Source organism: Salmo salar, chromosome 20 (genome assembly GCF_965601325.2).
Source record: "Salmo salar chromosome 20, fSalSal1, whole genome shotgun sequence".
NCBI classification, from domain to species: Eukaryota; Metazoa; Chordata; class Actinopteri; order Salmoniformes; family Salmonidae; genus Salmo; species Salmo salar.
Window position 1 is genome coordinate 23,723,973 of NC_138310.1, and position 21,895 is coordinate 23,745,867.

Consider the following 21,895-nt stretch of genomic DNA (forward strand, 5'->3'; position numbering starts at 1 on the left):
TTTTTGGGTCTAGCCCCGCGGCGGCGAGTGGACATTTGAAATGGATGTTATGGAACTCCCTCCTGTGCTTCTGTCATGGGGGGTGGGGAGTCCACAATGAAACTGACATTAAATGTGGAGAATGACACATTTGCATCTGTTGGCCATCAAGTAGTCTATACATTTTATTTATGCCATTGAAGGCTACTGTAGCCTAACGTTACCATTTGATACAATAAATATGTTGAAATTATGATATCGCTGGAGTCATTGCAAATCAATTTGTGCCACTTGTGTAGCCTACCTGGAGCTGGCAAACGGATTTAATAAATAGCCTATAATTTAAGTTTATTGTTGTTGTAGCCTTGTGTTATAATGCAATTATTCATGGACATGTTTAGTTAATTAATTGGAAGTTATGAATTGTGATCATGGTCACAGCTCCATCGCAAATGTATCATTCTTCATATTTATTGTCAGTATTATTGTGGACCCTGAAATTAGATGTAGGCCTATCAGGGGCTATAAGTTACCTGCATCTAGTTCAGTAACCCATAGCAAAATTGAATTACAATCATAAACCCAGATTTTCTTCAGCAGCCTATGCTTATTGAAATGACAAGTCGATTTCACAAATAGGTCATTTATAAGGGTTTATTGTCTTTTGGGGCGGCAGGTAGCCTAGTGGTTAGAGTGTTGGGCCAATAACAGAAAGGTTGCTGGATCGAATCCCCGAGCTGCTTAGATATACAATCTTTCATTCTCCCCTTGAAAAAGGCAATTAATCCCCGGTAGGCCGTCATTGTAAATAAGAATTTGTTCTTAACTGACTTGCCTAGTTAAATAAAGGTGAAATAAAAATTTAATTAACATCTGGCACATAGTAGTATCAATGGCGCTGTCCATGCTAAAACAGGGTTTTGGGTACTATAGTCCTCTATGGGTACGCTACAGCGGTGTTGCGGATGGGATGGCAGGGGGAGCCAGCTTTCTTCAATCCGAGTGATGCGAAAAGGCATTTGCTATGCAATGCTAGGGGGGAAGGCTTCCACGAGTCCGGAATCTCGTTGTCTATGCAGTCATTTGACCCGGGGTGGTGAGGAGAAGCCTGAGTCGAGAGAAGTTAGATAGGCATGAGCGCACAATTATTTTTATTTTTTTATACATTTACCCTCTCGTCTTTCGGGCAGTAAAATCATAGTAAAGGAATATTTGAGCCGGTGAGTAAATGGATTTATGAAAAACGACGAACGGATCTTCTATCGATTCTAAAATCTCTTACAACTGGAGTAGGGGAGATTTGTGACAAAAGTACAACTAGACTTAATCATATTTTATTGTAGCCGATGTAGGCCTATGCTAAATGTTTTCCTCTTTCTACGTAGCTACTGACATTTTGAGTTCTGTGATCTGGGATTGGGGCACGCTTTTCTCAGGAGCGATTTTTCTTTTGATGCCTTGCACATTTTATTTTATTTTGGGCAAGTAGGGTAAAGGCAAATATCTTCTAAAAGTTTCCTCTTAATACTGGAGTGTCTTTACGGGCTAAAGTTAACGACGTTGGATATTCAAGCTTTTATAAAGTTTTAACATCAATCTCGCACTCTTGAGTACGACATTTTTCTACGCTGGCTGTTTCGTCGACCCTCAAGAAGGTAGGTTTTTCCAAGGTGGGAATTGGGATCATTACTTAAGGCTACATGTTCGGCACAGAGCGTGCGGTTCGAATAACTTTTAGGGAGGTATCTAGCATGAGTTAGATCAGTATCAGGTATCCACATTTTGACAGATACACACAGGTCTCAGCAAGGACATTTTGTTAGTGTTTTTATAGTCTGTAGTAGCACTAGTCCCCCCTCCTATATGGAGTCTCCAGAGGGCATGTGTTTCTAGTTTGGAAACAAACCCTGACACTAATGACGTGACTAGAGCTTTTCTTTTCCCCTTTTTCACAGATTTTAGAATTTTGTTTTCCCTCCTGTGAAGTCCGGTTGACAATTTATTAACATTTGGTGCTAGTTTTGTATTTTAATTTGTTTTTCATGTGCTTAATTGGTTGGGAAGAGTGGGGGGCAATTAAGTTGCCATCTGTGGACGCTCAGTCACCACTGCTAACATTTTGGGAGAGATGACATTAAAGTTGTCAGTATTTGTTGGAATTTGTGACTTTCGCTTGATCTCTTCAATTAGCCCACGCATAAGCTTACATTAGGATTCAAATTACCCTAGGTCAGTGTGACATGCAAAATGTAAATACATTTAGCGTAGGGTTGTGCATCGGTTTGCATTTTAAATCAAGAAGTGTTAGGGCATGGTGGCTATGCAATGTATTTTACTGTTTTCTTTGTTTGATTTGATCATTGTTTGTCATTCCCAAGCTTTACCAGAGATATTCTATAGGCTTTTCCTCCATCACCTGTGTTACTGACAAATTACAAATACAAGTCGGTGCTTGTTTTGACATAAAACACTTTTGCGCAAGAATTTGCTTGAGCGCATCATCAAAATAGCCAATCATCTGAAATGAATATCTGAAGAACAGTTTTAGTTTCCTTAGCATGCTTAATTTACACCAGCGAGATTGGAAGTAGGTGCCCTTAACTTTAAAAAATGAGAGGGTGTCGTACTTTAAAGGTAGATGGTCACCTTTTGCTTTAGAAGAGATAAGACTAAGGGGATCACCACGCCCCTGCTCTCTCTATATATATAGCACATCACTAATTTTCCAGTGGAGTCATGAAGTCATCACCCATCCTAACATCCCCAATCTTTTCAAGAGGGAAGAATCCTGATTTACACCAGCCAAATCACTACACCATCATAGTCCATCTCCCTCAGATTCAGCATCTTTGGATAGTTTTTAGGGAAAGATGCTTCAGTACTCCAGAGGTGTTCTGTTAAACAAAAACAAGAAAACTATAAACGGGTTTTCGAGAATGAGCTCAGTCAAAAATGACATGCAGTAGCAAGAATGCACATGTTGAATGTACACAACAAAAGTGTTTAGTGCGAAACAAACATTTACATTTAGCATACGCTCTTATCCAGAGCCACTTACAAACATGCTCTCAAAAGCATATTGATTGAATTAGGCGTTCTTGCTGTACAAAAACACTGCTTACTGGTTTCAGTTCCAGGTTTTGATTTCAGCCCCTCGGTTGTCAACCCCAGCTAGGGGTGCGTACTTACTGGGAGAATAACATATACAATGCGAACAGGTGACTGTGCTGTTTGCCGATTAATCCTTACATGTGACTCTTCTTGAAAACAACTGACTGAGATCTACCATCTCTTGCTATGTGAATTAAGGTAAAGGATAATGTCCATGACACTCACTCTGGGTATCATCCTTGTAGCCTATGTGTTGCAAGGAAAATTTCTCCCATCACTTTCTGTAGTACACACCTCAGTGAAACTCACTACGTGAAATCATCTGTCCGTCCCTAAAGCCCGCTTTGCCAATATTAGTGTTGCTGATGCTGCCTGCCTTTGGAAGCAGGTTAAGCATGGATAGTGTCAATGCACCCTAAAATGTTACTTCCAAGTTGGTTTGAAATGAGAGAGAGAGGATGGATGGTTGAGCTAAGAGGCATTCCCTTAAGGAGTTCACCAGGAAAACAGTTGTTCTGTTGAGCTGTAGGAAAGGAAGTTAAGAGTTTTCCTGCCCTCTAATTTACTGGGTTGCTGGGTTGGCACATCATTATTGTTGCTTGCTGTTGATGTGGAAAGTTGTGGCATTAAATAACTTATCAAGATGTTCTCGAATGTAGATTATGTATAACTTACACTGAGTTTGCAAAACGTTAAGAACACTGACTAGGTGAATACAGGTGAAAGCTATGATCCTTTATTGATGTCACTTGTTAAATCCACTTCAATCAGTGTAGATGAAGGGGAGGAGACAGGTTAAAGAAGGATTTTTAAGCCCGGAGACAATTGAGACATGGATTATGTATGTGTGCCACTCAGAGGGTGAATGGGCAAGACAAAATATTTATGTGCCTTTTGAATGGGGTATGGTAGGGTTTTCTAATGTTTGGTTTACTCCGTGTATATGAAAAAATAGACTGAAGTTGCACATCTTTTGAAATGGAGATCAGCTACAATACAATAATGAGTATGCATAATAACTAAAAAATAGTTATACACTTGGGAGAATTCAAAGGACCAAACAAATCTGACTGCTGCCGTCATGTGAAAGCATCATAACTGGGTGGAATTGGCAAATTTAAGTCCTCAAAATTGAACTGACAACACCATGGTTGTAGGCATGAAAACCAACAACAACGAGTCAGCCTATAGGGAGAAGGTAAGTGAACTGGCATTGTGGTGCCAGGACAACAACCTCTCCCTCAACATCAGCAAAACAAAGGAGTTGATTGTTGACTACAGGAAGCAGAGGAGGGAATACGCCCTGGTCCATATCAACGGGACTGCAGTTGAGAAAGTCCACATCACCGAGGATTTGACATGGACCAACAACAGCACCACTCTTGTCGGGAGGGCGCAACAGTGCCTTTGCTTCCTAAAGTGGCTGAAGAAATTTGGCATGCCAGCCAGGTCCTCTTGAAATACTACTACTGCACCATCAAGTGTCCTGACCAGTTGCATCACAGCCTGGTACGGGTATTGCTCCGTCCACGACCGCAAGGCTCTCCAACAGGTGGTGAAGAAGTTTCAGTACATCACTGTGGTCGTGTTCCCACCCATCCAGGACATCTACACAAAATGGTGCCTGAGGAAGCCCAATAGCATCATCAAGGACCCCACACACCCCAGCCACAAGCTGTTCACTCCCTTACTGTCGGGTTGAACCGAGCACCTGCACTGACTCCCTGCACCTGAGCACACTCCCACACCTATACCTACAGTGCCTTCAGGATGTATTCACACCCCTTGACTTTTTCCACATTTTGTTGTGTTACAGCCTGCATTTTAAATGGGTTCAATTTAGATTTTGTGTCACTGGCCTACACACAATACCCCATAATGTCAAAATGGAAATATGATTTTACAAATTAATACAAAATGAAAAGCTGAAATTTCTTGAGTCAATAAATATTCAACCCCTTTGTTATGGCAAGCCTAAATAAGTTCAAGAGTAAAAATGAGCTTAAGTCCCAATAAGTTGCATGGACTCACTATGTATGCAATAGTGTTTAACATTACTTTTTAAATCACTACCACCTCTTTGTACTCCAAGCATACATTTATCCGTAAGCCCCTCAGTCGAGCAGTGAATTTCGAACACAGATTCAACCACAAAGACCAGGGAGGTTTTCCTTGCAAAGAAGAGCACCTATTGGTAGATAGGTAAAACAAACATAGAAAATGCAGACATTGAATATCCCTTTGAGCAAGGTGAAGTTATTAATTACACTTTGGATGGTGTATCAATACACCCAGTCACTACAAAGATACAGGCGTCCTTCCTAACTCAGTTGACAGAGAGGAAGGAAACCGCTCAGGGATTTCTCCATGGGGCCAATGGTGCCTTTAAAACATTTACAGAGTTTAATAGATGTAATAAGAGATACTAACCTAAATGACAGAGTGAAAAAAGGAAGCCTGTAAGGAATACAAATATTCCAACACATGCATCCTGTTTGCATTAAGGCACTAAAGTAAAACTGCAATATAAAGGGGCAAATAATGCTTTGTATTCAGGACAAAGATAATTTATGTTTGGAAATCCAAATTCAGCAACACATCACTACCACATTTATATTTTCAAGCATGGTGGTGGCTGCATCATGTTATGGGTATACTTTAGCCAGCAACACATCCCACACATCCCCCTACATCCCACTGATGGCTTCCCTCTGAAGCTATGCAGGGTTGGTCCCTGGATGGGAGACCAGGTGCTGCTGGAAGTGGTGTTGGAGTGCCATTAGGAGGCACACTTTCCTCTAGACTAAAAAATAAATAATTATCCCAATTCCCCAGGGCAGTGATTGGGGGCATTGCTCTATGTAAGGTGTGTTCTTTTGGATGGGATGTTAAACGGGTCTCCTGACTATCTGTGGTAACTAAAGATCGCGTGGCACTTATTGTAAGAGTAGGGTTGTTAACCCCTGTGTCCTGGCTAAATTCCCAATCTGGCCCTCATACCATCATGGCCACCTAATCATCCCCAGCTTCCATTTGGCTTATTCATCACCCCTTCTCTCCCTGTAAGTATTCCCCAGGTCGTTGCTGTAAATGAGAATGTGTTCTCATTCAACTTACCTGGTAAAATAAGAGTATAAAAGTAATCGACAAGGACTAGGGAGGGATTTGGGATAAAACAGAATAGAGCTAAGCACAGGCAAAATCCTAGAGGAAAACTTTGTTCAGTCTGCTTTCCACCAGACACTGGGAGACAAATTCACCTTTCAGCATGACAATAACCTAAAACACATGGTCAAATCTACACTGGAGTTACTTACCAATGAGTACATTGAATGTTCCTGAGTGGCCTAGTTAGTTTTGACTTAAATCGATTTGAAAATCTATGGAAAGACTTGAAATTGGCTGTCTAGCAGTGATCGACAACCAACTTGACAGAGCTTAAAGAATGTTCTAAAGAATAATGTGCAACTATTGTACAATCCAGGTGTGGAAAGCTCTTAGAAATGTACCCAGAAAGACTCAGCTGTAAGCGCTGCCAAGGTGATTCTAACATGTAATGACTCAGGGGTTTGAATACTTATGTAAATGGAATATTTCTGTATTAAATTGTCAATAAATGCGTAAAGGTTTCTAACATGTTTTCACTTTGTCATTATGGGGTGTTGTGTGTAGATGGGTGAGAAAATGTATTTCATCAATTTTGAATTCAGGCTGTAACAAGATAATGTGGAATAAGTCAAGGAGTATGCATACTTTCTGAAGGCACTCATACATGCTACACACACATTACAATGCATTATTGCAACCACATGAAAGGTATTCCTCTCCTCTCTTGCAACTTTGGTGTCCACCTACAGTCCCATTTCCTGGTCGATCAAGGAAGTGGTTAATAGAAATTGGCGCATTATTTCACAGCGACCCCAGTTTTGGTAAAGCATTTCAATCCGTCCTGAGGTTTTTCCTATAAAAGACCCTCAAATTTAAGGAATTGCTTAAGGTCAGATTTGCCCCCCCAAAAAAGCATAGCATTTCATGTCTATCATTCTAGGTGGCAATTTCCCTTGTCACAACTACGTTCACTGTTATGCCATGATCAGAGGGAGCTCTCTTATCCATTCCATTCGGGTGACAGGACAAAGGTTTGAGGTTGAATAACCTGTAACATGAAATATGTTGTATATCTCCTTAAGTGTTCCTCTAACTGAATGGCGCTGAAGGGAATAGCAGTCTTTTTACGGGCTCCTGACCAATTCTGCTATTTTGTGGGGTTTTTTTCGCTGATCTTACCTTTTTATGTACATAAAAAGTTCCCGCCATCGTTTCCTATGACTGTAAAGAGCTTCTGGACATCAACAGTGATCACTATCCTCGATTTGGATGAAGATTTCTACTTCAATGAGTCGGAAGCGAAGAACAAACTGCTCATCCAGGACCAGGCCCAAATCCCTGACACTCAAAAAAAGAAAAGGCGTTATAGAGTCCGGCGTGCGGGATACCTGACGAGCCTACGTTGGAAAGTGGATAAACCGCCTCTAGCCTCCATTCCATTGACGAGCGTGCAGTCACTGGAGAATAAACTAGACGAGCGCCGTTTGAGACTATCCTATCAACGTGATCTGAAGAACTGTAATATCCGGCGTTTTTCAGAGTCATGGCTGAAAATAGAAAACATACATCTATACATCGGCAGGACAGAACTGCAGATTCAGGTAAGGTTGGGGGGGTGTCTCTTTATTAACAGCTGGTGCTCGATCTCTAATATTAATGAAGTTTCGAGTTTCTGCTCCAATCAGGAGAATACCTCTTGATAAGCTGTAGACAATACTATTTACTTAGTGGTCTATTTACCACCATAAACTGATGCTGGCACTAAGACCGCCCTCAACAAGCTGTATAGGGCCATAAGCAAACAAGAAAATGCTCATCCAGAGGCGGCGCTCCTAGTGGCCGGTAATTTTAATGTAGGAAAACCGGTTTACCTAATTTCTACCAGCATGTCACCTGTGCAACTAGAGGCGAAAAACTGTAGATCACAACTCCACGCATAGAGATGCATACAAATCTCTCCCTCGCACTCCATTTGGTAAATCTGACCATAACTCTATCCTCCTAATTCCTGCCTAAAAACTCAAACCGGAAGTTTGTCTCTGTGCCCAAGAATGCCAAGGTAACATGTCTAAATGACTATCACCCCGTAGAGCTCACATCTGTAGCCATGAAATGCTTTCAAAGGCTGATCATGGCTCACATCAACACCATCATCCCAGATACCCTGGACCCACTCCAATTTGCATATCGCCCCAACAGATCCAGAGATGACGCAATCTCTATTGTACTCCACACTGCCCTTTCCCACCTGGACAAAAGGAACACCTACTTGAGAATGCTGTTCATTGACTAGAGCTAAGTGTTCAACATCGTAGTGCCCTCCAAGCTCATCACTAAGCTAAGGACCCTGGGATTAAACACCTCCCTCTGCAACTGAATCCAAGACTTCTTTACAGCCCATCCCCAGGTGGTAAGGGTAGGCAACAACACATCCGCCATGCTAACCCTCAACACGGGGGCCTCTCAGATGGGCATGCTTAGTCCCCTCTTGTACTCCCTGTTCACCCACGACTACGTGGCCGTGCATGACTCCAATACCATCATTAAGTTTGCCGATGACACAACAGTGGTCGGCCTGATCACTGATGACGATGAGACGGCCTACAGGAAGGAGGTCAGAAACCTGGCAGGAGTCGTGCCAGGACAACAACCTCTCCCTCAATGTCAGCAAGACAAAGGAGCTGATCGTGGACTACAGAAAATGGAGGGACGAGCACGCCCCCGTTCACATCGACAGTGCTGTAGTGGAGCGAGAGCTTCAAGTTCCTCTGTCTACATCACTAAGGATCTATCATGGTCCAAACACACCAACACAGTCATGAAGAGGCCAAGACTATGCCTCTTCCCCCTCAGGAGGCTGAAAATATTTGTCATGGGCCCTCAGATCCTCAAAGTTCTACTGCTGCACCATTGAGAGCATTTTGATTGGCTGCATCACCGTTTGGTATGGCAACTGCTTGACATCTAACGGCAAGGCACTCCCAGCCATCCAGGACCTCTTTACCAGGCGGTGTCAGAGGAAGGCCCTAAAACTGTTCAGACTCCAGCCACCCAATTCATGGGCTGTTCTCTCTGCTACCGTACAGCAAGTGGTACTGGAGGGTTTAGTCTGGGGTCCAAAAGGCTCCTGAACAGCTTCTACCCCCAAGCCATTAGACTGCTGAACAGTTAATCAAATGGTTACCCGGACTATTTGCGTTGAACTCCTTTTTTTGCATTGACTCTTTTTTTTAACTGGCTCTATGCACACTCTCCAGACTCTACCCACACACTCACATATACTAAACCAACATACACACGCTCACACACACATACGCTCAAACACAAAACACACACATGCATATTGACGCCACACACACTCTCACATACAGTACCAGTCAGAAGTTTGGACATAGCTACTCATTCCAGGGTTTTTATTTTTTACTATATGTGAAAATAAGACATGGAATCATGTAGTAACCAAAAAAGTGTTAACCTCTTTGGGCTAGGCGGGACGATTTCGCAACAGCCAGTGTAATCCCGTGGCGCGATTTTCAAATACCTTAGAAATGCTATTACTTCAATTTCTCAAACATATGACTATTTTACACCATTTTAAAGACAAGACTCTCGTTAATCTAACCACACTGTCCGATTTCAAAAAGGCTTTACAACGAAAGCAAAACATTAGATTATGTCAGCAGAGTACCCAGCCAGAAATAATCAGACACCCATTTTTCAAGCTAGCATATAATGTCACAAAAACACAGAAGACAGCTAAATGCAGCACTAACCTTTGATGATCTTCATCAGATGACACACCAAGGACATTATGTTATACAATACGTGCATGTTTTGTTCAATCAAGTTCATATTTATATCAAAAACCAGCTTTTTACATTAGCATGTGACGTTCAGAACTAGCATACCCCCCGCAAACCTCCGGTGAATTTACTAAATTACTCACGCTAAACGTTCACAAAAAAACATAACAATTATTTTAAGAATTATAGATACAGAACTCCTCTATGCACTCGATATGTCCGATTTTAAAATAGCTTTTCGGTGAAAGCACATTTTGCAATATTCTGAGTAGATAGCCCAGCCATCACGGCTAGCCATTTAGACACCCACCAAGTTTAGTCCTGACCAAACTCCGATTTACTATTACAAAAGTTTGATTAACTTTGATGTTCTTCATCAGAATGCACTCCCAGGACTGCTACTTCAATAACAAATGTTGGTTTGGTCCAAAAGAATCCATCGTTATATCCAAATAGCGGCGTTATGTTCGTGCGTTCAAGACACTATCCCAAGTGTAAATAAGGGTCACGAGCATGGCGCAATTTGTGACAAAAAAAATCTAAATATTCCATTACCGTACTTCGAAGCATGTCAACCGCTGTTTAAAAGCCATTTTTATGGCATTTTTCTCGTTAAAAAAGCGATAATATTCCGACCGGGAATCTGCGTTTAGGTAAACAGAGGAAAGAAAACAAAGCATTCGGTCGACGCTGGCACGCGCCTGAGTCTCACAGTACTGTAACCAGCCACTATCCAAACGCGCTACTTTTTTTCAACCAGAGCCTGCAAAGCCACGATTCAGCTTTTTCCCGGGCTCTGAGAGCCTATGGGAGCCGTAGGAAGTGTCACGTTACAGCTAAGATCCTCACTCTTCAATAAACAGAGACAAGAAGAACGACACCTTGTCAGACAGGCCACTTCCTGCATGAAATCTTCTCAGGTTTTTGCCTGCCATATGAGTTCTGTTATACTCACAGACACCATTCAAACAGTTTTAGAAACTTTAAGGTGTTTTCTATCCAAAGCCAATAATTATATGCATATTCTAGTTACTGGGCAGGAGTAGTAACCAGATTAAATCGGGTACGTTTTTTATCCAGCTGTGTCAATACTGCCCCCTAGCCCTAACAGGTTAAACAAATCAAAATATATTTTAGATTTGAGATTCTTCAAAGTAGCCACCCTCTGCCTTAATGACAGATTTGCACACTCTTGGCATTCTCTCAAACAGCTTCACGAGGTAGTCACCTGGAATGCATTTCAATTAACAGGAGTGCCTTGTTAAAAGTTAATTTGTGGAATTTCTTTCCTTAATGCGTTTGAGCCAATCATTTGTGTTGTGACAAGGTAGGGGTGGTATACAGAAGATAATATAGATTTGGTCTTTTACCAAATAGGGATAAGGCAAGAACAGCTCAAATAAGCAAAGAGAAATGACAGTCCATCATTACTTTTAAAACATGAAGGTCAGGCAATATGGAAAACTTCAAGTACTTTGAGTGCACCCGCAAAAACCATCAACGGCTATGATGAAACTGGCTTTCATGAGGACCGCCACAGGAAAAGAAGACCCAGAGTTAATAAGTCCATTAGAGTTAACTGCACCCAAATAAATGCTTCACAGATTTCAAGACACATCTCAACATCAACTGTTCAGAGGAGACTGCGTGAATCAGGCCTTCATGGTTGAATTGCTGCAAAGAAACCACTATTACTAAAGGACACCAATAAGAAGAGACTTGCTTGAGCCAAGAAACACGAGCAATTGACATTAGACCGGTGGAAATCTGTCATTTTGTTCTGATGAGTCCAAATTTTTGATTTTGGTTCCAACCGCCGTGTGTTTGTGAGACGCAGATTAGATGAAAGGATGATCTCTGCATGTGTGGTTCCCACCCTGAAGCATGCTGGTGTGATGGTGTTGGGGTGCTTTGCTGGTGACACTGTCTGTGATTTATTTAGAATTCTAGGAAAATTTAACCAGCATGGCTACCACAGCATTCTGCAGCAATACACCATCCCATCTGGTTTGCGCTTAGTGGGACAATCATTTGTTTTTCAACAGGACAATGACCCAACACACCTCCAGGTTGTGTAAGAGTTATTTGACCAAGAAGGAGAGTGATGGAGTGCTGCATCAGATGACCTGGCCTCCAGTTGAGATGGTTTGGGATGAGTTGGACCGCAGAGCGAAGCCAACAAGTGCGATTATTCTACAATTTAGAAAATAGTGAAAATAAAGAAAAACCCTTGAATCAGTAGGTGTGTCCAAACTTTGGACTGGTACTGTCCATGTCGACACACTTACACACCTTTCACATACGCTGCTGCTACTCTGTCTATCCTGATTGCGTAGTTACTTTTAGCCCTACCTACATGTACATATTACCTCAACTGCCTTGTACCCCTTCACATTGACTCAGTACCGGTACTCTGGTATATAGCATTGTTATTTTATTGTGTTACTATTTCCTTTTTTTTAATCCATTGCAATGGCTCATAAGTAAGCATTTCACTGTAAAGTTGATACCTGTTGTATTCGGTGCATGTGACAAATGCATTTGATTTGATCTTCTATTTTTATTATGTGGGTAAGACCAAACGGGGACTGAAGACAAGGATTTTTGAGCAAAAGAGCTCCATTTGCAACCTCGCATTTCAATAGCCATAATCTTGAACTAAGTGCCTTGCGTGATATGGGCATTGAAATGGTGAAGATGCCATGTAGGGGAGGAGATTGGGATAAATTACTTCTCCAAAGAGAGACATATTGGTTAGACCACTTGGGCATTCTTGCCCCAGCAGGTCTCAATGAGTTACGTTCCTTTTCTTGTTTTTTGTGGAAGGCTATACATTTGTAGGCCAAATATACCCTCCTATTGGCTTTAACATCATAATGTACTGTCTGTGTGTGTGTGTGTGTGTGTGTGTGTGTGTGTGTGTGTGTGTGTGTGTGTGTGTGTGTGTGTGTATATCTATATGTATGTGTGTGTGTGTGTGTGTGTGTGTGTGTGTGTTTCCCCCACAACTCCCTCTGCTGGGATCTCTTGATTGGAGTAATACTGACATTGTGAATCTATAATTATGCCCACCTGTGTGTGGCCTGTATTCTTGTCGTAACATTGCCTCCTATGCATGCTGAAGATGGGCTCATACCCAAAACATTTGTGCGGCAATACAAATATGTTTAGTTAAGTTTATTCACCGGAGTGCTCTCCTATTGTTTTTTTGTTCTTCATGTACATACGACTAATAAAACTTAAACTTGAACCCCCGTGGAGAGAAGCTTGGTGAATCTGCACTGTAGACTGGCGCTGGGGGTGGAGAAATTAGTGGGGTTGGACTACAGAATCAAACGGAGAGCTAAGGAATTTCATGCATGGATGGATGGATACAGTGAACAGTAATTACGGGGCCATGCTTGGGCTTATACCCTGTCTCTGCATGTTTGGGTGGGAAGGAAAATAAATGCACCATAACTTTTCATTGTCAATGTGAAGGCAGAGCATTCTGATTTCTTAATAACTTTACCTTTTATCTTCTCAGATTTCTGTGTCTCTCTGTAAAAGTGTTTGTTTTTGCAGAACTCACCACTCGGGTGTAAACTTCATTGCTCATCTCTGTCTCAGCTAGTGTGGCTCAGTGTGGATTCAGTGTGATCGTAAATTCAGTGGAGGCTATGTGACACGAGGAGCAGCTATTGTTTGGGAGAAAATGTTTTTGTTTACTTGGATGAATGTCTGCTTACTTTCAGTGTGATTGTATTGAAGCAGCCTTAGGGTCCCATTTCAAGGACCCATAAACAATGTCCGTGTCAACTGTCCGAGGCTACGTGTTTTTAACATCCGTGAGACGAGGAGGATATTTTTCCACGAGTCAAGCTTTTCTGCAGACTCGCAATGCATAATATGTCAATGACTGTTATTCTCCTTAGTTGTAGGAAATGCTGAGAATAAATGTAATTTCATGTTTTGTTCCTATTTTGTGTGCTTTTCTCAAAATGTCTTATCAGGTCCCAGAAAAGACTAGCAGACCACAACCTAGGCCTGAACACTTTGTTCATGTCAATTATCCCTTTTATGTGAACTTAAAAATAACCGTCAAAGGTGATGGGTTTTTCTGATTTACGTAATATTCAGAAAAACTCTCACTCACCATTAGTGTGTGTCTTATGCAGTATGTTTTTAGCATAGGCCTACAGTAAAAACACAGGTTGCACTTGACAAACTTGGAAGTGGGCCGTTGCATCATATTTCACTCCCCGAAGACCCCATTTGTTCCTTCATCATGAAACGTTGTCTAAATGGTTGTGTAGTGGTCGCGCTCGGGGAACGTGGTTGGCTGTGTGGACTTCTGTCTGGCAGCTGAAGTGGATACTTGGAGCCTGACCAGGCACTGACTCACTGCTTACGGGCCTGTGATGACCAAGCTCCTTTATCCCCCGGGACCCTCTGATACAACTCAGCTGCCGGAACACTGGGCCATTCTTGGAAAGTGAAATTGAATTTCTTTAGATGACAGTACAAGGAACATGTTTAAGTGAAGAACACTTATGAAGACCATCAGAATTGACTGAACATTATTCCTCTGTCGAGTCATGGGGATGACCTGACCTCCATTGGATGTTTCCCATAGATTATTTTCTGATTGCTTGGATCTGTAGAATCTGGATCACACCAACCTGCTTTTACATAAGTGAACTATGTAGACTGTTACCACATGCACTGACACATCCTATATCTCCTCACGTTTATTGCTGATTCATTCTAGAGATTATTCATATTTCCATATGTCTTTTAATGCTTGATACTTTGGACAAACTGTAAGTTAATTGTGTATAGCCTACTTCATGAATGTTTTAATGCAACAATTAGGCTAGTTCTCAGAAGCCTGCACCCTACAACAAGCATTTGTTTCACACCACTTGACAGGCATGAGAACAAATGGGGGTTGGGGCCAAAACCAACTGTTAGGTGATAGATCTGTAAGTGTGGAAACTACGTCTTCGCTGCCTCTCTACAGGGGTATCACATAACAACCCTGAGTTTTGGGGTCCTTTAACAAATTCCTTAAGGGGGATTATGGGAGTTAGGGGCAAGTGTTAATCTCCCTGGCCAGATGCTGCAGGGTGATGGGGCGAGCAGATGTGCATGTGAGGGTCACCCACAGCAGCGTGCCTATTTACAACACGTCCTCAGCTTCATTATGCCATCGACAGCCATGGGGGAGCAATACTCTCAATGCTCTTGGGATTCCCCATCCCCCCTGTCCGTGACATGAGCTCTGCCTGCCCAGTTATCTATCGCCTTTCATGAATCCCTATAGGAATTCACCTTTTGTTTCCTCTCTTCATTCTTCTTAATTGTATCGTCCTTGTTGTATCTTGGCAAGAAGATGACTAACACTCATTGTAGCCTTTTCTTTTTTAGAACACGCTTATTTAAAGTTACTGTTTGTGAAGAAAGGTGTTTTAGATACTGTTGCATATAAATACTTTTTGTTACAATGTGAGTTAAAGTAACCCTTTTCCTCTGTGTAATTAGAGACTATCTGTATGAGTTTGACAGTGAAACATTTGCATCTCGCCTCCCAGGGTTTGTATGTAGTAATACTATTACGTACAGGCCATGAAAATGTATCATGCCTCTTGTTTCTTTTGTTCTTACTTCTTTAGAACTACGTAATACAATTTCACTTGTTTGTTTTGTAATACCTGAACAATCTGATGCATGCTTTGTTTGTATTTTCTTATCACACTGGGAGTATCTGCATTTGCAAAAATTGCAAACCACCAAGCTCATTTGAAATTCAAAATCATACTGTCCAAAAATATATATTTTTTTAATCAAATCAAACTTTATTTGTCACATACAACACATACAATGCCGAATACAACAGGTGTATTATACCTTACCATGAAATGCTTACTTACAAGACCTTAACCAACAATGCAGCTCAAAAAGATTCTAACACAATTTTTAAATCTGCTGTACTTGTTAATTCTCAATTGTACAGTGTTAGTCTTTACATGAATAATGAGTGAGTTTGGCTTAAAATGCAATAGATCCCTTGTGAGATATCCCTCTGAGTGTTTCAGCACAGCTCAGCATCTACTCTTCCTCCGCACGCTAACTCTCAAAGCTCTCGTTTTCTGCAAGGCACTCAACAAAGGCTCATAACTTCGCATTTGTGTTTGACATGCCTCATTTGTGAGCACAGTTTCACCTGGTGGTGTTTTTGTTCCTCCAGGTTGGCACAGTGAATGGCTCACTGCTGATTCCCCAGAGGTCCCGATGGCATTCCATTCACAGAGCAATCAACAGCTGTAGCGGCCCTCACAGGATGTTGGCGGTGCGGAGTACGCTGGTGGTTCTGGCCTTGCTTGCCCACATTTTACCATCCCAGGCCCGGCCTGCCATCCCCGATGAAGGTAAGGCTCCTGCCTGGCCTCTTTTAAAATATACACATATATGGCGCAGTCCGTCACCTAAATGTATGTCTTCTTGTGTGTCACATTTCTCTTGATCATGTTTTCTAGTCAAAATGAACCAGAATATATTTTACTGGCTCTTATCCCAGACCCTTTTGAAATGGGTCATACGATGGCCTTTTCTATTATTCATTTACATCCGTACATGGATTTAGAGATGATGTAGTTTTATTTTACAAGCACTCCATTTTACCAGTAATTCTTTAATTCCTCTGGTCTCTGTAGCTGTGCAATAATCTGGAGACTTTTCCAGTGTTTGAAGTTTTTCTCTTTGTAGTCTGTGTAGCCCCCTCCCATTTCCCTGTATTTGATGTAATGTAGTGAGCCTGACTGGATCTAACTTGACGGGGCTGCGTTTGTAACCCTGGAGACATTTCGCTGTATGCTCTCAGTATCTACTCTTTAATATTCTTGTAAAGCTCAGATAGGTAACTTCTAAGTTGCCTTTTCGTAGGCTACCTATTTGTTACACAAGCTCAGCTGGAAAAAATGGAATAGAGTCACTGAAATAGAATCCTGAAAAAAGTTTATTTGGGCTGAATTCCAATACTGTAATGGCTGCCTGGACTTGTGGGTGGATAGTTTTGGGTGTTTACACTCTGGAATCGGAAGTAGAGTGCTGCAAATGGAATATAATGAAGTCCAGCATTATAATTAGAGTGATTATGAAAGAGTGTATTTTTTTGGGCAGTAAGCCTTAAAATAAAACTAGTCAGAGCTGTGTTTATCCCAACACTGAGACAGGGAGGGAGTAAATAGCTCCCATCTGTAGCTTCAGGCCCAGGCAGCTACACTACATAGCTAGAAATTCCTGCTCCTATCCTCTCCTCCTTTGTAATGAAAAGGTTTTTTTTGTCACAGAGGGAAGAGTTAACTGCCAGAGACACTATAAATAAGCTGTACAACTTTTTTTAACCTTTGTTTTAAGGTTGGAACCCTTGGAGCCCTTTCTAAGCCAAAGAGAGATGGTTTTTAAGAAAACAGTGTATTTTCTTACAGCTAGAATGAGAGAGACCGGAGGATATATGTGACCGCCCAGCTCGATTCGGTCTTGGGTAGCAAAATTTGAAATGGTGTTTTTTACATTGGATGAAAGTAGAGACTAAGAGCTAGAAAATTGTTCCTCAACTGTAGTGTATGATATACAATGTAAAAGTAATTCTGCTTTAAAAGTTGATCAACTTTTGAGAAAATGGCCCTTGAATGATTTGGTACATGAACTGTAGAGCTCTTCTTTGTCTACACTCATTCAGCATAGTTCACACCCTCTTAAGCCTTAGCCCCACCCATCTCTTTTAAGGATTCACATGCGTCAGCAGCCTGGTGGTCCAAAATAGTATAACTGGTGTATTTTAACACCAACAAACCCATCCTTTAAAAAAATAATTTAGTATATGTCAATATAGCATACCAGGCAACTAAAAGCAACTTTCTACACAATATTATTTTTTGTTTCTAGCTTGTACACCTGACAAGGATAAATCGTGCTGTCTCGGGGGTGCGGGGAGGGGGCCTCATGTTGACTCGTGGGAACCCTTCGTTCCCTTCTGACATGAAGTCTGGTTGACGCAGAGCAAACTGTCTCTGGCATGTTAGTGCAGGGAGGTAAATGGCTAGCCAGTTCAAATAATGACCACATCATATAGCTGACAACGTCTTAACTTTAGCTAATTTGTATTCATTATTACAGGAAAATAAACTCACAACATGATAATTATTTACAAGTTAATAGCAAGCTAATTACAGAAAATAGCTTACGGTTGTGAGTCTCGAAACAAAAGCAGGGCATTCTACTGGATCATTTTAGAACTTGGACACTTTCGTTGACCTAACGTTATATCCTAATTTGACTTTGGTGAAGGTCATGTTGTTCTTCACATTAACGTCTCTGGTAAACACACACTATATGAAATAAAATCAAAGTTTCACATGCACAGGATACAGAAGGTGTAAACGGTACAGTGAAATGGTTACTTGCATAGTGGAGTCTTTTGTTTAGACATGTAGCTAGCTAGCTAAACAATGAACCGTAATCCCAACTCATAATGTTAATACCCTGAGATTCAATATTAGCCTGCGAGCTAACATTAGGCTATATAACTAGCAATGCAAATGGCTCTGAGATACGAATAATAGTACTACACAGATCATACAATTAATGTTAGCTAACGAGCCAGCCAGTCAGATAAGTGGAGGAACAATGCGCTTCATCTTAAATGTTTAAAATCTGAAAATGAAGCTAGATAGATGCTGTTACCCGTATACATGGTTGCACGCTTCTCCTTCTCTGTCACGGATGCCATGGTTGCCCTTATTTTTGTATTTATTTGACAAGGCAAGTCAGTTAACTTCTTTGGGATAGGGGGTGGTATTTTGACGTCCGGATGAAAAGCGTGCCCAAAGTAAACTGCCTGCTGCTCAGGCCCAGAAGCGAGGATATGCATATAATTGGTAGATTTGGATAGAAAATACTCGAAAGTTTCTATAACCGTTACAATAATGTCTGTGAGTATAACAGAACTGAAATGGCAGGCGAAACCCCGAGGACAAACCATAAAAATAAAAAGAATATCAGCATACCACTGATTTCAATGCCTGGCACTTTTATAATAGGGTGAAATCGTGCCCGATTGCAGTTCCTAAGGCTTCCACTAGATGTCAACAGTCTTTAGAAAGAGTTTGAGGCTGGTTTTTGTAAAAATGAGGGAGAAGTTGTAGTTTTTCTAAGTGGCTCCCATTTTGGCTGTAGTTTCCAAGCGCATGGCCGAGACAGCGCATTCTTTTTGTTTTTGTTTATCTCCGGTAAAGACAATAACGATTCTCTGTCTTAAATGTTATTGTTTATTTGTGTATTAGGGTACCTAAGGATTGATTATAAACGTTGATTGACTTGTTTGGATAAGTTTATTCTTAACGTTTGGGATTCATTTTGTATGCATTTTGAAAGAGGGAAACCGAGTGGATTATTGACTGAAGCGCGCCAGCTAAACTGATTTTTTTTTTATGGATATGAAAAAGGACTTTATCGAACAAAAGGACCATTTGTAATCTAACTGGGACATTTTGGAGTGCCAACAGAAGATCTTCAAAGGTAAGGCATATATTATATCGCTATTTCTGACTTTCGTGTCGCAACTCCCTGGTTGAAAATGATTTGTTATGCATGTGTGTGCTGGATGCTGTCCTCAGATAATCGCATGGTTTGCTTTCGCCGTAAAGCCTTTTTGAAATCTGACACCATGGCTGGATTAAGCTATAAGCTATAAATTAAGCTATATTTTGATGTATTGGACTTGTGATTTCATGAAAGTTTTAATATTTATAGTAATTTAATTTGAATTTCGCGCTGTGCAATTTCACCGGATGTTGGCCAGGTGGGACGCTAATGTCCCACCTATCCCAAAGAAGTTTTAACAAATTCTTATTTACAATGATGGCCTACCCCGGCCAAACCCTCCCCTAACCTGGACGATGCTGGGCCAATTGTGCGCCGCCCTATGGGACTCCCGATCACGGCCAGTTATGATACAGCCTGGGATCGAACCAGGGTCTGTTATAACGCCTCTAGCACTCAGATGCAGTGCCTTAGACCGCTGCGCCACTCGGGAGCCATTACAATGTAATCCAGAGATGGGTGTTTTATACAACAGCCTTCTGTGTGTTCTCTTTTCGACTCCGCCCGCATATCAAATGCCAGAATTTTCTCCACCTCCTTAGCTATCCTACTCTGCTTCCACCGGGCATTCCACTGATTTCAAAACTGTCCTCCAGAAAGTGTAGAGCAACACTTTTGCAGTTATTTGTGATATCTTTCAAAAAAGCTATGTTAGAAAGGATTACCAACACATACTGAGCAGCCCTTCAGTTACAGACTGAAGCGTTCTACATGGAGGACCAATCGCAACTCCTCTCTCGGCATGTCCAGCCCATCCATTATCTCAGCCAATCATTGCTAGCTGGAAGGTTCCAGTCTTTTTCCGTGGCTAAACCAACTCGGCTCGTCATTTAACAATTGTATTCATATTTACAGATGGCATACAAGTTGGTTATTAAGTTCACACGTTCCAGAAGGCATTTCTGCCAAAAAACGCATTTTGACAAAAAAAAAGTTAAATTTACATTCAAATGCCTCTCGTGTGAAGTAGTGACGCATGACATACGCCTAGTTTTCTGAAACAAGTCACATATTGCCAGTGGGGTGGGGAGCATGATGCATTGTCTTTCTCCAAAAAGTTTTCGTACCCAAATGGTCAGGTACTGTCTAGGGCCCCCTCTGCATTTCCTCCAGTCCTTTCCCTGTGCTCTCCCACTGGGGGACTGATCGCTTCAGCTGTCCACAAACCATCACGGTAGAAGCATTTGGTCACATTCTTTTTGCACATGAGTGGGAAACAAAATAGCTTATGTGGAAATTGTCATGTTTTTAGGCCTCAGGACAGGAGGACAGCACAGTCAAAAGATTCCACTGGGAAACAATATATAATTCTAGGGAGGGCCTTTTAAACACAATCCTTCTCACAGACAAACAAGCCACAAACAAATACTCAAGCCTCCACATGTTTATAACACTCAAGATAGTGAGTGCGCTAAGATAACTTACTTTAAAATACAAAGAGAAATACTCTTTTGCCTGTGCTTAGCTCTATTCCGTTTATCCCCCCCCCCCAATAAAAACCAAGCATACCCATAACATTATGCAGCCACCACCATGCTTGAAAATATGAAGAGTGGTACTCAGTGATGTGTTCTGTTGGATTTGCCCCAAATACACTACATGGCCAAACGTATATGGACACCCCTTCAAATTAGTGAATTTAGCTATTTCAGCCAAACACGTTGCTGACTTGTACATAAAATCAAGCACACGACCATGCAATCTCCATAGACAAACATTAAGCAGTAGAATGTCCTGTACTGACGAGCTCAGTGACTTTCAATATGGCACCGTCATAGGATGCCACCTTTCCAACAAGTCAGTTCGTCAAACCTCTGCTCTGCTAGAGCTGCCCCGGTCAACTGTAAGTTATGTTATTGTGAAGTGGAAATGTCTAGGAGCAACAACACCTCAGCTGTGAAGTGGTAGAATACACAAGCTCAAAGAACAGCACCGCTAAGTGCTTAAACGCGTAGCGCGTAAAAATCGTCTGTCCTTGATTGCAACACTCACGACCGAGTTCCAAATTGCCTCTGGAAGCAACGTCAGCACAAGAACTGTTCGTCAGGAGCTTCATGAAATGGGTTTCCATGACCGAGCAGCCGCACACAAGCCTAAGATCAACATGCACAATGCCAAGAGTTGGCTGGAGTGGTGTAAAGCTCGCCGCCGTTGGACTCTGAAGCAGTAGAAACGCGTTCTCTGGAGTGATGAATCACGTTTCACCATCTGGCAGTCCGACTGACGAATCTGGGATTGGCAGATGCCAG

General features: G+C 41.6%; 1 protein-coding gene across 10 annotated transcripts in view; it reads left to right on the forward strand.

Annotated features, from left to right (window-relative positions):
• Positions 1 to 1,005: 1,005 nt before the first annotated feature.
• The window catches only part of fgfr1a (fibroblast growth factor receptor 1a), a 57,184-nt gene continuing 36,294 nt past the window's right edge, over positions 1,006 to 21,895 (forward strand). For 4 of the 10 annotated variants that reach the window (XM_014160167.3, XM_014160172.3, XM_014160171.3 and 1 more), the window contains exons 1-2: positions 1,007 to 1,634; positions 16,231 to 16,411. In XM_014160167.3, coding sequence (XP_014015642.1) covers positions 16,324 to 16,411 — 88 coding nt within the window. In that variant the 5' untranslated portion in view covers positions 1,007 to 1,634; positions 16,231 to 16,323. Of the gene's footprint in view, positions 1,635 to 16,230; positions 16,412 to 21,895 lie in introns of all 10 variants that reach the window. The other 6 variants (XM_045703101.2, XM_045703104.2, XM_045703102.2 and 3 more) reach the window with 4 other exon arrangements.